At 52.0% G+C, this 17,352-nt stretch overlaps 5 protein-coding genes across 5 annotated transcripts; 3 read left to right on the plus strand and 2 right to left on the minus strand.

Moving 5' to 3' along the window:
- Positions 1–424: 424 nt before the first annotated feature.
- On the plus strand, positions 425–1,552 carry GT037_007363 (uncharacterized protein; the record flags this gene model as incomplete). The annotated part of the gene is made up of 1 exon (XM_038932410.1): positions 425–1,552. One exon carries the CDS (start codon positions 425–427, stop codon positions 1,550–1,552), a length of 1,128 nt encoding a protein of 375 aa, XP_038784898.1.
- A 6,993-nt stretch (positions 1,553–8,545) lies between these two features.
- On the minus strand, positions 8,546–9,435 carry GT037_007364 (myb dna-binding domain containing protein; the record flags this gene model as incomplete). The annotated part of the gene is made up of 2 exons (XM_038932411.1): positions 8,546–8,791; positions 8,878–9,435. The coding sequence occupies 2 exons, from the start codon at positions 9,433–9,435 to the stop codon at positions 8,546–8,548; spliced, it is 804 nt and encodes a 267-aa protein (XP_038784899.1).
- A 3,196-nt stretch (positions 9,436–12,631) lies between these two features.
- On the minus strand, positions 12,632–13,507 carry GT037_007365 (myb dna-binding domain protein; the record flags this gene model as incomplete). The annotated part of the gene is made up of 5 exons (XM_038932412.1): positions 12,632–12,676; positions 12,741–12,824; positions 12,879–12,911; positions 12,965–13,012; positions 13,085–13,507. 5 exons carry the CDS (start codon positions 13,505–13,507, stop codon positions 12,632–12,634), a joined length of 633 nt encoding a protein of 210 aa, XP_038784900.1.
- A 97-nt stretch (positions 13,508–13,604) lies between these two features.
- Positions 13,605–13,967, plus strand: GT037_007366 (uncharacterized protein; the record flags this gene model as incomplete). The annotated part of the gene is made up of 1 exon (XM_038932413.1): positions 13,605–13,967. The coding sequence occupies one exon, from the start codon at positions 13,605–13,607 to the stop codon at positions 13,965–13,967; it is 363 nt and encodes a 120-aa protein (XP_038784901.1).
- Positions 13,968–16,012: 2,045 nt separating this feature from the next.
- Positions 16,013–17,020, plus strand: GT037_007367 (uncharacterized protein; the record flags this gene model as incomplete). The annotated part of the gene is made up of 2 exons (XM_038932414.1): positions 16,013–16,138; positions 16,187–17,020. The coding sequence occupies 2 exons, from the start codon at positions 16,013–16,015 to the stop codon at positions 17,018–17,020; spliced, it is 960 nt and encodes a 319-aa protein (XP_038784902.1).
- Between the last annotated feature and the right edge of the window lie 332 nt (positions 17,021–17,352).

Raw genomic sequence — 17,352 nt, forward strand, 5'->3', positions numbered from 1 at the left:
GAGCGATCGACCTGTTCATGTACTACCAGCGACCCGGCTTCCGTTCTGGCCAATGTTGTACAGGGTGAAGGCGTTTTCTTTACATCTTCGCTGCGCTCCTAACAGGACCCTGACGGCTGTTATCGTATGTGACCAGAAGAGACCGAGAACATTCATTCACGATGCTTTCTTTGTCCACCATCTCAAGAAGCCAGAACTCTGGTAAAAGGCCATTTCCTATCAAGCAAGGTCTAAGAGCAAGATCTTGGCTTTGTTACTTCTTCACAATAGCATCTAAGATGTTATCTGCCTAATTGGGTGTCCACAACGTGCTTGTAAATCAGAGGCAGGATAAACAATGTCAACTACCGCATAGTTATATACCCTCACTGGGTCAGATTCCATTTTAGAGACAAACATAACGTTATTGAACAGCATCTCAGTCATGGAGAATCAAGTCGCAATCGAGACCACATCAGTGTCGTCGAGCCAGCAGAACCCGACCAGCCAGGTGAGCCCACCAAGGAACCCGCAGCTCCAGCAAGCAATGGATCTCATCGCCATCGACATGAAACTCTTCAAAGAAAAGCTAGACGTGGACTGTCGTTTTGAAGTATACAAGCAGGCATTTCCTGAGATGGACCGAGCCAACTTGCCTAAAACTCAGTACCGTCCAGATCACAAGGACGATATCCATATTATGTATACTACGCCATGCATCAAGTACGAGGGACTTCATCCGCCTAGCATCCTACCACTTCCTTGTGACCTAGACAGACTGAGGCAGGACAGTACCTCGGAATCAGATGAGGAAACATCAGATGGCGAAACATCAGATGAGGAAACATCCTATGAAAAAATCTCCGACAAAGAGTGGAAGAAACGGAATCTTGAGAACTGCGATTCGTGCATCAGCCGTAGTGAAAACCAGATCTATAGGATGCTTACATCGAACTTCTGCAAAGATAAGGACATACGGAAAGAGCTACTACAGTACTACTTCCGGTTCGTACAATTTCAATGGACTCAGAGTCGTGGCAGAGTCGCATTTTGTGAGCCGAGTTACTCGCAGATTACCACGTTATCGAGGTTCTTCGAGGCGTTTCAGCCATCTGGCTTGACTGAGCAGCTGAAGCACCTTACCGTCGACATTCCGTGGGCATATACGTACTCCGCAAAAGAATCAGGGAACCGTCGCGTGTGTATACGAACAGCACCATTCGACGAAGAAAAGGCATTCCAGAAGGACGCGTTGTCCGTGGGTAGAGTGTTCGGTGTTCTTCACAAATATAAGATCAAAACCGAGTTGACTTTCCCAGGAACATGGGATTGTAGAATGCCTTTCATACTGCGTGTAGAGGAGTTGTGTAAAACACATTTGCGGCGTGATGGACCAGAGTTCTGGAAAGAGCATAATGAGCAAGCGGAAAACATCTTTTGTCAGGATGCTGAGCTGCGTCGTCTTGCGGATGAGTTTGTTGCGAATGAGGCTATTTTGACAGGAGGGCGTGTCTACGCTCCAATCAATTTGATACCTTCCGCTATTGCCTTCGACATTGACTTTAGCCAGTAGATGTGCGCTCTGGATATGAGCGTCCCAGTGCGGTTCAGACGGCTAGAGTCCATACTCTTTCGTGAGAGTCCAGCATAGTAGTCAGCAATATAAGTATAATCTCAAAACCTCCACACGTAAATGCATTCTAGGGGTAAACGGCAGTCTAGCTCACCAGTAACCTTGAAACGACTTGCCATCTTGCCCTTTGAGTTTGCGAACAGTCCATTAGGTGAACACTAGCATGGTAATTCTGAGATACCTTCCAACCCACAATCACATACGATACTACATAGAAACTAGATAGGAGTTGCGAAGAAACGATTTCCGGATTGACATTGACCTATGCCACAAGGTTTTATCCGCTCGATCATGTCTACAAACAGTCTCAACAAGGCGACATGATATCCATTGTTCGAAAGGATCAGACAGTGTTTCCTTTCATAGCAGACTCCGTTCATAATTCTAGGTTGCCAGACGGGTTACTCGTCTCCTGAATAATAAACAGCGCATGCCTTCAAAGCGGAAGAATGTTTACAGTCGTGTGCGAAATCAATAGCAGGAGCAGGGGCTTCTCTCATGACACATCAGAGTCCTTTTATCTGTTGTTTCTCGACTGTATGACCGGACTGGCCAATTGAAGTCGATGCAAGTGCTACGACTACTCCGTCCATTGCAGCCCAATCTGCGATTCAAGCATGATGCCAAGCACAAATCGTTAACGGCTTTCTATCGTAATCTGTCGTAGTATGCGCAAGGTTTTCGACATGGGACATGCTTCAACGGAGTATTGGAACTAAATTTAGAGGAACAAGTCTGTGGACGCGGGCTGTTCGGTGTATTCGGTCGGCTCTTCGGCGGCGGAGAAGTATTGAATCGGTATCTAAATAAATCGATTCTTCGGCAAGGGCAATATGCCGACAGTGCTCACACGGAAACATGCAATATGGACAAGGTCGTTGAGAAGCATACATATACATGGAATGCTTTGTGTTGATTGCGTCGAGGTTCATGTGTGCAACGCACGAAGTATACTGATCAAGCAACGCATTGATTATGGGGTCATTTCAGGAGGTCATGAACAGTCGCAATGAACTATATGAGCATACGATTGCGCTAAGAGCTCCATATAGGAGCAGTCTTTGGTGTCATCGAAGCTCGTCAATACAATGATGAGAAAGTGTAGCTGGGAAGGACCCTCGTTACGTCATGTGAAGCACGGACATCGCCCGGCCATCAGTCGGGGGGAAAGAACCACCACACATCGTCTCGAGGCTTTCTTGCACTTCGTACAGCACAAACGGCAATCATCTTGTCGGTATACCAAGCGCGTCAACATAAGACACGGCAGCGCATACGAGAAGACTAGGCGATGCTGCTGCTCGCTTGGAAGTATCCGCCAGCAATACCGCTTCTGAAACGCGCCGTTGTCTGGCCTGATGTCTCAGGCATCGAGGTTGCCCCTTGATAGTACGCGGCGAAAACTGAGCCCTGAGCAAAAATATCTGGTGTACGCTCTGCTCAGTAATATCGTCTGCTGAAGCTAAAGCGCACAATGTTTGCGCTCAGCTTCGACCAAGTATGGCGCCCGCCTCGAGCGAGAAGACATCCTTTTGGAGTGTTCACTTGAATCACTGGAAGAGGAAACTTGATCTACTAACAGCAAGTCTGTCAGAATCTACTCGCCTACAAGCCTCTACGACCAACCGTACGTGAACACCATGACTATGGCGCCCGAGGGGCGGATCACAGTGGAGACGTTGCAGCCAGTCTAGCAACTATCAGCCGGATGAATAACATTGGGCGACAGCTGCACAAGGAAAATCGAGAAAGAGCATGTAGCACAGAGCGTCCGTTCCCGGGCTGGGCAACACCCTGAGAAGATGGAAACCTTCTGCTGCCGTCACTGGGTACGAAACAGACAAAGTATACCAGGAACAACACAACTCTGTGCCGATCTTCTCGGAGAGATTCATCGCAAGCCCAACATCGTTCGGGATCTGGCACTGGAGGCGAGCGTTGCCTATAGTGCCCATCGTTAAGTCTCTCAGCCAACAACGCATGCACGGTAATATCCACCTATCAATAACGGTCGTCTTATTGCGCGGCGAATGATATATGACAACGCATCATCAGTGTGCTATCGTCAGCGGTGAGACGCTATCGACCAGGCTTGGACTGGAGGGCGAGTGTGTTGGGTTGCTCGCTACCAGATCAGGTCCGCAACGTGCCTCCGGTTCAGTGATGTCTCGGTCGTCCCGAACGCGCGTTCGCTCATGGACGGCTTTCACCACCGTCAGACTGTCCATCAAGTGCGAGCAACGTTGAGCGAGTATCTCCGCAACTTGGCTGCTTGTGCAGCACCGCTGCATCATGAGTGGGTACCCTCCAACAATGTCACGCCAGTGTTGCAATGCCGTTGCCAACTAGCATATACAGCTGGCCATACTGAAGCCAGTCATGGTGGACTCAGCCAGCACACCCACCCTCCCTTGACGACCGGGGGCGACCTCCTCCGGTTGACGGCGTAGCTGTGGAGTGTCCCTAGCCAACGAGATATTTCGCCCGCGACAAGACTGCAATTGGTCATCAGCAGTGGATTCTGTATTCTAAGAGTGTAAGATGCAGGACGAAAGACCTGGCCGCCTTTTTCGCAACAGCAGCAACTACGGTGGTGGTGAGGCGCCCACCTAGCTTCCGCCTTTGCCAGCACTCGTTGCCGATCTCGAGGAAGCTATGAGGCCCCTTGTCAAGGAACTTTCAAGCGAGACTACCGCGAACTGTTTCGACTGTTTTCTAATCCTCCGGAATCTACACCCGTCAGATTGTAACCCTCTGTTGTCACCCAGTGTCACAGGGGCTGCCAAACGATATTGCAGACCTGGACACTGCACTGAACGAAGACCGCATCCAGACTCAATGGAAGCGAAGCAAGTCTGTTGTATCGGTTAGTCAAGGCACAGTCTATCCTATCTGGAGTCGCATAGGTTACTGTCGTGGTGCATACGTGAGTAATCGCGAAGGCGGACAGTAGCCGCTGACTGACATCGTTAGCACTATCATTCAGATCGGAGTACCACAAGTACTATGATAGGAAACTGTTGTGCGTTTACTGCCAGAGTCCACCAAGCTTCCATGTCAAGAGAACCTTTCGACCATAGAAACATATATCATGTGACTGAACCTTCACCACTACCTAGCAGAGATTGACCAACATCCGGGCTCGCTTGCGTACAGGGTACGAACAGAACTCTCCAAAGACTTGGAGAACTTCGCCAAGCGTTTACGCAAAGACCATGCCCTGCCGTTGTGGGAAGCGGAGCTATATCAGCTCCGCATATAGCCTATGTACCTCGCCTCACGCATGATCCGAAAACAAGCAACTTTCGGCGACACTATTGGCTATGACTCCACTTTCCATTTTTCGCATCCCTCCAATAGTATATTTGCGGGCCGTTGGCGGCGGAGCTGGCGCGCATACGCTATGTTGTGGTCAATAACTTTATTGACGCATTCAGAAGCACTGGACAGGAATGTGGCCAACAAAACTATACGCGACGCATAACCAGCAGGAAGAGCCGCGGCTGGAACGATAGAGGTGGTTGGCCATCTACCAGGCTCCTGGATCTTTTACCTCTTGCCTCTGACAGTGCACGAAAGATGCGGGATGCGGCGACGGCAAGCGGTTGACGGTTCAACGCTCACCGGAGCATTACTCGCACCCGCGTTCGATATCATCTTTCACCGATTGACAGGGAACGGCGCACATGCGGGTGTTCACAGCGCCAGTGCAGCATCGCGCAGTAAGGCACCGAGCTAGCACGTCCTTGTTGTCAATCGCCGCAGTGGTGCGATGCAAATATTGTTTGTCAAGGTGACCGGTCAGACTTCATCAGTGTGGGTCAACTTCAGGGATCGAGGGAAGCTTGAAGTATGAGTTGGCAAATTTTGCAGGTTTCACGAGAAGCGCACTATAGTTGAGACTCATTCATCCTGGGAAGGAATGACGTCGCCTGTCTGCGCGCGACAACGTTGCTGTTGACAAACCACGCCATATCAGCCAATACGTCTCAAGCGTCAGTTTCATCACAAGATCTGTTGAGACGCCTCTCTGCACGATGAGCTTGTCTAGCATATTCACCTTCCATCCAGATCGATGGCCGTGGATAAGCGAAGCGATGCTAGACTAGGTCTTCACTCGAAGACCTAGCTCACATACTTGCAGTGCCTCTATGGTTCTCCCCACATCCCGATAAAGCCTATATCCGCGATGCATCTGTAAGCGATGTCTCTTCGGCAGCAAAGTTTCTTGCCGATCGTGAGCATACAATCTCCGCTGTTCGCCTCGCTATTATATCCTTATCCATCAGCAAATGGTAAACATAGCAATCGCCACCTCAGCATTGGAACATGGAACCGTTTGCCACTGCCACATGGTAGACGAGGATGCCATTACCAGGAAGAGGGCACAAGGTGAGGCTTCCCAATATCCATTGCAGCGGCTTGCCGATTCTGATGCTTCTCTTCCTTTTTCGCCATCGGCGTATCCCGCCGTCCCAGTTTGTGCGCGCTGTCTCTATTCGCTAGTTAGATCAACGGCCCCTAGCTCCCGAAAGAAAGCGGAGTACACGTAAGTAGATGATCGCTATTCCTACCGTGCAGTGATGAGCAGAATGAGAGAACCCATGGCGGGAATGGCGGCAAGGGATTGCACAGTCAGGGTACATGTAAAGGTCTTAACGAGAAACGTGTGTCTGCAGCCATCCCGTGGAAGTGGTTATACCGAAAGCTTCTTCTTCTTCTTCTTCTTCTTCTTCTTCTTCTTCATCATCAGCCCATACCTACGTATGCCTTGGGTGGCGATCGTCTTGCGAAAGGTCAGCAAAAGTTCACCTCGCCCTAATCCAGCATATGCCTGCCTCGGCATTCTCGTTACGTGCGCGTGGCCGCACCCTAGCTGGTCGTTAAGAACATGGGTGGTTATGGCACGGCCAGTAACCGACAAGCTGAGTGCAGAAGAGGCAATCTTAAGACAGGGTTCACCGGATCGTGACTGCACAAACTGTCACTACTGGCTCGGGTTTTGGACGAGTCGGATGCAAGCCAGCACATATTCCTGGCCTCCCAACATGAAAGACTTTTCTTTTCTGTCTCGTCTATTGCTAGGCGATAGTAATCAAGTTGGGCGCAGAGGTGTGGTCATCGAAGCATGCCCCTTCATCAATATCCATCCAGAATGATCCCTAGGTCGCATCGCATCCGTTGTATGGAACAACGGTCACGCCCTCTTGGGCATCCGCACCTGCATCCGCTTTGCATATCTCACTTGGCCGTGGGCGTCATTTGGCGCAACAGTAGCGAGGTGTGTGCGGGAACAATCTATACATCAACTAACCCGGGTATTATGACAAGGTTCACCCTTCCCGTATGCGGCAAGGTCAGCACGCGCTTTGTTAATATCGAAAGTATGATCGGTTGCCGAGGACATGTGTGTATCTTGATAATGAGGGATAATGCTTTGGTGTCATTAGTTTGGGAAGGCTGGGGAGCGTGGGGAAGGATGGAAGTGATGGGCGAGCGATGGATGTATGGGAATCTTAGGTTTGGCGGGTGTGAGTGGTGATGGAATACTTGCTTAAGCTGTCGACCAAGCTTGACAGTTGACAACTACCAGCGCAGTGACTTGACATGTGAACGCTCATGAATCTGTTACTGTGGCCTTGAGATAATATCTGCGCAGACTGTCAACACCACAATGGCATGGAGGCTGATTTTGAGCATCGATGCTGTACTCGCCGACCACAACTCTGATGACACCACCATCGCCTGGAAAGCATCATGCCTTGAACCTGTTCTCTCGTGATAATCTTGAACGTGCGACATCACGCCTAATATCCTCACCTCATACTCGCGGCCATGCGCGTCTCAGATCAGAGTTCGAGATCTGAAACCAGTGTTGATGAGACAACACCCCATATAGGCCACATACTCCGCATTGACATACGTTCATGAACACGATTCGCATAATAGCATTCCAAATTATGATATTAAGTGCGGGTTATGATTTACATAATTTCGAGAAGCGCGATCGCATATTGCGACGACACGAAGGTATAGTATTTGACATTAGGTTCGGTAGTTGTGCCATGTGGCATACATGCATTACGACGGGATGTATGAGATACAGATGACGACAGATTACAAATGTGTACATCTAGAATAGCGGGCAGAATAGATACGCGCCCTCGTCTTAGAGCTTGTAGTACACCAAGAAGGTTTAGAGGATCAAGGAGATGTCTGTAAGTGTCGGGAAGCAAGCGATGATTATGTATGGAGGAAAAAGATGCAATGCGTGGTAACAAGTAGAAGTAGATGACGATACCGCCAGTGTACAAAGGAAATGTGTAGTGATGGGGATAAAAAACCAATGAAAATGCGCCCCTTCCGACTCTGCCTGGGTATCTTTTCCTTCTCTTTTGCTCCACTAGTTGACACGCCACTCGAGACACCAACTGTCTTCCTCGCCGATATCTTTCTGTCTGGAAACGCTGGCCGACTCTTTCTCAATGCCGTCCCCGTCAACTCAAATTCTCAACACCCCACAAATGATGTTATCCCAGCCTGAACCCAGTATCTTTCCCAACGCCGCCGCAATGCTGGACCCGCTGGTAATGTGTTGCGCGTCGAAGGAACAGTTGTTCGTCGTGTCCAAAGTATGCAGGTAATTGGTTAAAGGAGTGTATATTTGAAGAGGAAGGGTATACCGTGGCCAAAATCGTGGTACGTCGTAAAGGAAATATGTAAAGGGATTAGAATGTTTGTGTGTGTGCCCTCAAAGAAGTATTGCAAATGCCGAAATCGACCCCAAGGAGGGAAGTTTGTGACCAGCACGAACTCCGCAATACAACTTGTCTCCGCATGCGCTCATGCTATCTGTTTAGGTTTTTTCTTTCTTCACCATGCACGTAGACTCTCGAATTGGCCAGCCAATCCATCGCAATTAAGGTCGGTCAGTCATTGGTAATTTGCGCCTGGATCGCTTGGCCCAGCGGCCATTTGCGACGAGGAATAGGTGCCCTGGTGTTGATGTTGTCGGTGTGATTCTTCCTCCTCCTCTTCCTGCGCAGCCATCTCTACCGCCTCCAGTTGCTCGGCCTTGTCTTTGCACGCGGTAGGCGAAAAGCCACTGCCGACCTTCGAGGAGATGATGCGCCAACGGTCGTTCTCGTACTCCTGCATGGCGTTGCGAAGCTTTACCACCTGTATTACCGGTTATGGTTAGCATGTCGGAGATTGTGGATGCGATACACGACGTCGTGCGTTTCATGACTAGGGTAGGGACTCACCATATCATCCGTCCAGACAGTGGTCTTTGCTTTGAGCTTCGTGCAGTACCGAACTTGGAGTGTGCCAGAGCTGCGGCCAGGGAAGAAGTCGGCGATTTGCTTCCAAGTGAGGTTTTTCTTCTCTTTGAGATCGACAAGTAACTGATCGTCTTCGGGCGTGAACTTGAGCTTAGGGCCGCGGGGTCGTTGTGCTGGTGGAGGCATTCCCTCTTGTCCTACTACGCTGGGAGGACCATGATGTTGAGCGGGAGAGGGAGGTGCGCCCTCCATTGGGTGATGTCTCTTATTGCGATGTGTATTTGGTAGATGATGGTGATGTGTGGGAGGTAAAGAGGATTGTGGGGTTGGCGGCGGCGGGTATTGTTGAAGGGAGTAACCCTGCGTCGCGTGTTGTAGTGAGACGCTTCCCGTTGCTTGAGCGTAAGGATTGAGTTGCTGCTCTAAGCTCGGAGGGAGATCGTGTTGCAAGTCGTCTTGGTGGCTGCGCTTGCGTCCGGCGGTTTGCTGGGGCGGCGGTGGGTAGCCCACGTTGTAGGAAGATGGAGAGTGTTGCGACATAGAGTGATGGCGCAACAGATGGGGTTGATGTAGTGAATGTGTGTCGATGTCTGTGTAGGTAGGATGGTGGCCGGCGCCGGCATGTTGGAGTGTTTGAGACTGGTGTGGCTGCAGGAAGGAGTGAGGGTGGTAACCCGGAGGCAGTCCGGTATGGGAATGGAGGACATTTGGATGTTCGACGTTTGAGGTCGGTATGTGATGTTCTTCCCCGGCATCGCCTGGTACGCTGTAGTCGAGGAAAGGGCCTCGATAGGGACTCGCCAGTGTTGCGATCACGCATGGAGACTACCAGAGCTAGGTTGCTCTGGCAGGCCGCCGCAGTGAGACCTGAGCCAGAAAAAGGGTGCCTTAGTTTGAGTTGATGTTCGGAGTTGCGATGGCTGTATCGCACGTGTTTGGGTATTTCGAATTTTTGTTATATTGACAAATGTTGGAGCAAGAAGAGCTTAGGGGAACGCGCCATCGGTCGAGTCTTATCGCGTGTGTTAAGCGTCTGGGTTGCGGACTATAGGTAGTAGCCTTGTAGGGAACAAACGAAAAGTACCTATGGCTTGGGGTGGTCGTGGAATATAAGATTCCTGCCTGATGGGAGAAGGCATTAAAAATTTCGGGCAGTACGTCCCTTCAAAAGCCCGGTCCGTCTTGTGCGATTGCCACACGGACACAGGATTCAAGCATGTACAGCAATGGGTCGTCCCCACGAGACGCTCTGTTCCTGAGGAGCACCAAATGAGTTAGTAGGGAAGGCCCAGGGACTGATTCTACGTCAAGCATAATGCGGTGATCAATGACAAGGAGGGGTCCCCCGGCACACGATCTGGACGAGTACAATGCTGCAAGCCCTAAATCGTGAGTGGCTGCTGATGCAAAATGAGATGGCATGAGGTACTTCGCCCGGCTTGCGAGGGGCCTGTGGGGCTCGGGGCGTGCGCGATCCATGCCATCGTCGTTTATTTCTAGAATGCCGCCAGAAAGATCTCCAACGCCGTTGCAGGCGCTGCAGGAGGGATCCTGGCGCAGCGTGGTGGCCAGGAGATGTGCATTGAGGAGGTTCTGAATCGGCTAGCGACACGGCAGGGGCTCGAGGCAATTCCCCAAAGAAGGAGCGCTACGAGTGAACGCCGTATGCCAGATTGATTGAGACACAGTCTATCAGACGCGGAGCCAGGACCGCGCTGGCGGGAGAGCTACTCGGGTCATGCTCGGAGGCGAATGGGTCAAACGGCCTGTCAGAAGCGTGCCGTGACGATGATGGCATTTTTCATGGCAACTTAATGGCCTACCGCGCCTTGTGCCTCAGTCGACGGCACTTTATGCCTGGAAGAACCTTACCCGGCTCAGGGCCCCATGGAGCATGATGGTGCTTGCAAAGAAGCGGTACTCGGATCAGGGCAGGACAGTTGCCTCTGCCGGCATTTACGCAGCCGTAGCACCCGCCTGTAAGCAGTGGGACCGAGCGATGGCAGGGCTCTCGGTCATGGTTCTCTAACGCATAGGCATTACTGGCCTCAGATTGGCTCATGCGTGGGCCGTTTCAAGGTATAGAGTCAGGCCCTGCCCTATATGCGCTTCGTCATCCCCCATGAGTTGGGATCTACCAGCCACAGAAATGTCCCGACGCCCGCATTGGATGGCGCACTCCGGCGTACTGCAGAAGTAGCGGGCGTACGGAGTGCTGGTGGCGAGCAGAGATGGGTACTGCGGAGAATATTGATGGATTATACCTGAGACAGGTGCAATGTGCTGAGCATGGCGATTGAGGCGGTGGTGGTGGGGAAAGGAGCGCGCAAGCGACTCGAACTCGACGTGCGACGCTAAGATTCGGGAACGATTCCACTCAAGCGGCCGGGATCTGCCCGCCTTCGAGCCTCGCATACATCTCATCTCTCGACTGCATGGCCGACATGGCATCGTGAGTCCAATGCGCCACCCATACTGTCGCCCTCAGGCACGCCATCCACGGCTGCGCTTACTCCGAAGTTGCTACCTCATCCTTCCAGAGCCTGGGTACCGAGGCCACCACCAACCGCCTCACGTGACGAACGACACGACAGACGCACTCCCCGGCTGGCGGCTGGGTTTCCCCTGCTTCTGCAACCATCGCTATGACCTCACCGCCGTCTCCATGTATGACATTCAGGTCTAGCGATGGTCTGCCAACCTTCAAGTACTCGACCAACGGCGCATTACCCATTTAGGCTGTTGCAAGCCATTGCGAACTATAGGCTCGACGGAGATGCACGATGCAGCCCTCACCACGCTCCCTCCAACAGACGGCGCAATTCGCGACCATGCTGCCATGTCATGTGGCTGGCGTTGTGAGCGGAGCGCGTGCAGCGCACGTATATGGTGAGTAGAAGCGCGTCGCGTCGAACCCTGTGGGCGACCAAGCATCCCCGTCGCGCAATCTACTCTCGACCTGACGGCTACGCCCAAGCGCGTCTTGGACGAATATCGCGCCCATTGCGATGGTTCGGTAGCATAGCCGGAGCGTTCGTCTGGTAACCTGCGCCGTCACACGTGGCCATCGTAGCTAGGATCGCCTACAACACCGCTGATCGCAGAAGAAAACTGGTGATCATCCTCTGTGCAGTTGCTACACCGACACCAGACCGCCTAGGTGTGCTACAAATAGTACAGCTGCTGGCCGCATCTACAGATCGGCATGCGGCAACACGGAGATGCAGAACGTTGAGGTGTGGCGAAAGCGATGAAACATTTGATCGAACCGCTGCAGGCTACCGAAACCAACCGTTCGTTGACGTGAAACGATAACACAAGCAAGATCGGCCAATGGCCCTTGAACAAACCATGCTTTGGGATGCTTCCCCCACGTTTGACAGACGGTTAGGTCATGGGTAGTTTGCCGATTATTGCTACGTAAAGATATTCGATATTATGTCCAGGATGGAACCACCCTTAGCAAGACCATTACCCGATTCTGAAGCCAGAGAAAAGTCAATAACAGTAGTCAGCTTTGCCGAAACTCCTAAGCGTCTTTTGGGAAAAGAGGAGGCGACTAATTCCTTGTGCCTCCGCTGCCGAGAACCACGTCCGGAAACACCAAGAAGGACGAACGGATGCCCACAGCAGTTTTGCGCGTGCGATGCTCGATCAAGATAGGAAAGCTGGTATCATAAAGCGGGCCCTACCGCACTAATCCCGGAAAGATGCAGACTGTGATCATAAGTGTCGTTCAGTACTTGCCGCCAAAATTCTCTTTCGCGTACTGTTCGCATGCCTGGTGTACATCAGTACGAGCGCTTGCACACAAGAGAAAACATGTAACAACAGTCGAGACATACTTTGGCAGGTTTGCCGACCTTCTGTCCTATGACCTTCCATTTGTTGGCGTCATACTCCTTGATGGCGGCAAGCAGCGCAGCGCTCTTCTTACTCATCAGCACACTCTCTATTAAACATCACAGCAACTTTTAACTCACTTCATCTTCAGCAAACTCGGCGTAGTGCATGTCCTAGTAGGTACGTCAGAGTGTGCGCAGTGGAACGACGCTCATACCATGTCTACCTTGTACCAATGTTTCTTCACGCTCCCTTCTGTCCGCTGTGGGAACGTCTATTGTAGGCCAAGTCAGCTAACTGTTCTGCAGGATCACGACATTTTAGATATCCGGGAAGGCTTCCTCACCTTTGCAATTTCGCTCCAGCTATTCCCAGCATCTCTCATTTGTTTCAACCTCAATTCCTCAGCTGGCGTCCACGGCGTATTTGTCCGACTCTTCTTAGTCTTGGGCTCCTGCGTAGCATCGACATCAGCTGCTGGAGGCAACGCTGCACTACTTGCTTGCGCCTCTGCGCTATCCGATGTACTGGCCATCTGGTCTTGCGACTGTCCGAGCGTTACAGACTTGCGCTTCCGGCTCGTGGGAGATGAAAGTGGTGGCTGAGCGCCAGGGTGAGCTTCTTGATTTGCCGTAGTGAATGGCGCCGCTGGTTGTAAACTAGGCAACTCTGGAGGCGCAGAGTATGGAACGGTTGGTTGCGGGTTCGCTGCGATGGGCGACGGTTTCAGGCTACGCTTGGTGGATGGTGAAGAGCTATCAGGGGACATAAGGTCAGCACGTACGGCAAGGTACCGAGTAGGAGAAGTATCCCAGAGTCGCAGGACGGGGGCAAGATGAGACGGATATAGTGAAAAGACTCACGACATGGCTGCAGATGGGGCGATAAGACGTGGCCAGGCAGACGGCAGCACGAGACAGCTTCACTGGGGAGAACAGGATGCGCCTATAGAGTGTAGTGTCATGCTCGTATATTACAGCTTCAGGACACTTTCAGAGGGTACGACGGCCAGACTGAAGGCAGTCGATCATCATGATATCCAAGGAAGCAAATGGCCTGTCGGTGCGAGCGCTGATCAAGTACAAGGGATACAAAGAGGGTCAGGTTGGCATTTGACGAGCGAATGGGAGGATGGCTTCAGCATGATGGTGGAGGACGAGGGCGACGCTGTGAGGTTAAGTGGCCGGGTGCTAGCGGGGGTGGGCGCCAAAGCTGGGGATCTCAAGTAATGTCAAGTACTAGTACTTTTGAGCTAGTGAATTGAGGGTGGTGGTCGAGGTATAGATACGCGGGGACAGATGCAGACAAGAAGCGGGGTAACAGGCTCTAGGGCCCGGCTCTGATGAATAGGTGGCTTTGAGGTTACGGGGACAGCAAGACGAGTGCTTAGAGGGCAGCGGAGGTAGATTGCGCAGCGCGTGACAACTCTATGCGTCTCCAGCTTCATGCGAGTGATGCGGAGCGCCCCCGATCGGGTGTCGCGACATGATGACCGTGTATTCAGAAGGGCCAGCAGTGTCGGCGGAACTGTCGAAGAGACAAGTGCATGCTGTCATGAGTGTCATGACGATTCCCATGCAGAGTCAGTCGAGTGACCCGACATCATGTCACCGTGGAGTCGCTACAACGCATGTAGAGTGCCGTAGTCGTGATGAATGACGGAGTTGCTGACGGATGGAGTGGGGCAGCGTGCATTGACCGGGCGCTCTTTCCTCGAGTAGTCGCTCGTGCCTTCCAACTTCATCGGTCAACATCACAGCGCGCGAAGTCACAATCGTCATGGCGAGAGTCGCACAAACACGACCACATCACACATCTCCTCCGTTGTCCAATTCATCTCACCAACATGCCCTTCACCGCTCATAGCGCCCTCATCACTGCAGAAATCGTGCTGCAATTTAGCCCGACTTCAATCGTCGCCGAGTGCGAGCCATCCCTGTCTTCTCCACACTGCCACTGCAGCAGCGGCTTGCAACAGTCGTGCCAAACAAGCAGCCATTACGCTCATCACCACTGCTGGGCGCGGGGAAGACAAAGGTAATCGACGTCCTGATGCTCGACCAAGGCCATCTTTTCGTCATGGGTCTGAGTGCCTTTTTTACCAGGCTCCGCTCCGCATTCAAGCCAAGCTCCTTCTCCAGTTGCCTGACGCAGCGCCAGTATCACTACAAGCCACAAGCGTTTGAGGGAACCGCTCTGCCACAGCCTTACCACTAACAACCTATAGCAGCACTTGTGGCCTGCCAAGCGCTTCGGCCTTATGAAGAGCCTGACCTGTTGATGCTGTAGGCGGAACACGACCCATCCGAACGTAATCGTTTCGTCCGTCTCACAGCGTCGTCATCTGCATACTTGTGTGTTGCGAATTATCTCCACTCGTCGTGTACTCGGCCCTTTTGCAATGAGCCTATTCTCTGGCAAATGTAAGAGATATCGTCGTTGATATTGCTCAAAAGCCCGTCGCCAATGTTGTTTGTCACTGCAAATGGTAGACCGCCGGTGCACAGTCCTCCCCGCAGCCTGTCACAGCACCGACTGAGTTAGCGCCCGCCGTCGCTTCGGCACTGGTCGCTGCTTGTTTCCAGCTTTCCAAACATTGTCAAACCTCGCGCTCCTTCAAACCTGCTCCAAGTCCGACGCGCGCGGTTTTGAAACTGCCCCCGTAGCCCCAATGAGGCTGAGAACCTTATGCGTCCCGCTCTAGATCTTCAGAGCCCCAGGCAACGATTTCGTATGCAACTTCATGTCCGTTCCACTTCCGGCTTAACATGTCTCGTGTCAAGGTTCTTCTAAACATTTTGGCTGCGAACGCCGTCTATGCCCCATGGCGCCGATCAGGAATCGAGTTGCAGAGGCGACGGTTTGAAAACGTTGCCAATCTCAGAAACTGCCACTGCTAATCGACCTGGTCTGTGGCCACTGACCGTCCCGTTTCTTGACCACTGTCCAAACTCTATAATTACTCCGCTGCCCCAAGTTTCGAGGCCTCAACCGCATCTGTTCAATCGGCATCTGTCTTTTGTTTTTTAGCAGCCTTGTAATACTCTCGTTTTCTTCCCACTGGTTTGGGCTGCACTACATTCACTTAATCAACATTGCTGAGCAATTACCTTTTTACCGACACACTGTGTAATACTTTCTTTTCAGAGCCAGACTCGATCACGACGAACAGACATCCCTAGTGGACACGACTCAACGACTCCTACCACCAAGTACAACCATCATCAACAATAACAGCAACATACTATCACCCCATCAACACACTATTGTCATCATGATGCATCATCAGCCCCAGATTCTCTCTCCTCTCCCAGAGATGAACTCGCAATCCCCTGACCCTTCCAGCCTTCGTGCTCGCAAGATGTCAGCCGGTGGTAACAGGTCTTGGTCTGAAGAAGAGGTATGCCAACTATTTCGCACCTACCGAGCACTTGCTAACATTGGCTAGGAAACCTACCTTCTCCAGACTCGCATGCAAAAGATGCCCTACAAGCACATTGCAGCACATCTCAAGAAGACCGAGCTTGCATGCCGCCTGCACTACCACCAGCTCTCGCACGGTAGCCATCGCCGCAAGCGTACCAACTCCGTCTCCTCCAACGCTTCATGCAGCTCGTCCGGTACTGCTCCAATCTACTCTATGGCTGTCGAACAAGACGCCTACTCTCAATCTTCTCGCCACAGCTCGCCTATGAGCTACTCTGGCAGTCCTCATGTTCGCGCCAACTCCATCACCACCTCCCCAGGCCGATCTCAGCACAAGATCCTTCTTCCCAAGCCTCGCACCCTCACTCCTCGTGGTTCTCCAGAGCCATTCAACGGTCTCCGCATCAACACCGAGGTAGCCCATCAGCCCAAGATCGTCGACACTGACCGCCTCCGCTCCATCTACGAAGCCCGCCGTCAGCAATTCTGGGCTACGGTCGCCGCCGACTACGGTGCGGATGTTTCCCCCGCTCAGCTCGAGGAGATCTGGCGCAACGGCTCCAACGCCGTTCGCCCTCCTACTCCCGATGCCTCGCCCGATGGTAGCATCATGCACAACCCCATGTTCAAGCCCAACCCCTTCCCGACTTACATCTCGCCGGCCCAGAGCGAGCCAGCGAAGCACTACAGCCCCATGAACCCAATGGACATTAGCGCTGTTTCGGCTCCAGAGCGTATGCCGTATGTGCTGCCAATGCCGGTCCCTTCCTCAGGCCGCGCGAGGGCTGGTACTTGGAGCTCGGCGCCGAGGGACAACATGCCAATTGCTAGCCTCCTCAATGATGATAGGAAATAGATCTTATTTCGTCAAATTCCTGTACTTGTTGAAATCTTTCCTTGGGCTTTGGGATCGGTATGGCACGGGCAATGACTTTCTCCACTTCTCTACTTTCGTTAATTCGCTATTCAATCAACTCTTTTTTTCCTACCATCTTCTTAACGGCTCGGTGGTATATGTGGGAACTGGTATGGTATGCATGGTTATGAGACATTGCACGTTTCGGATTATCCACGCAGGAGTTGTTTACATTTGTCATTCTGGGCTTGGCGTACTTGGGTAACTTGCATCTACGCGCTTCACTTTCTCACGATAGTTCGGCATTCATCTTTCGCGGTACTTGGTAGCGG

Source organism: Alternaria burnsii, assembly GCF_013036055.1.
Source record: "Alternaria burnsii strain CBS107.38 chromosome Unknown 715, whole genome shotgun sequence".
Lineage (NCBI taxonomy): Eukaryota > Fungi > Ascomycota > Dothideomycetes > Pleosporales > Pleosporaceae > Alternaria > Alternaria burnsii.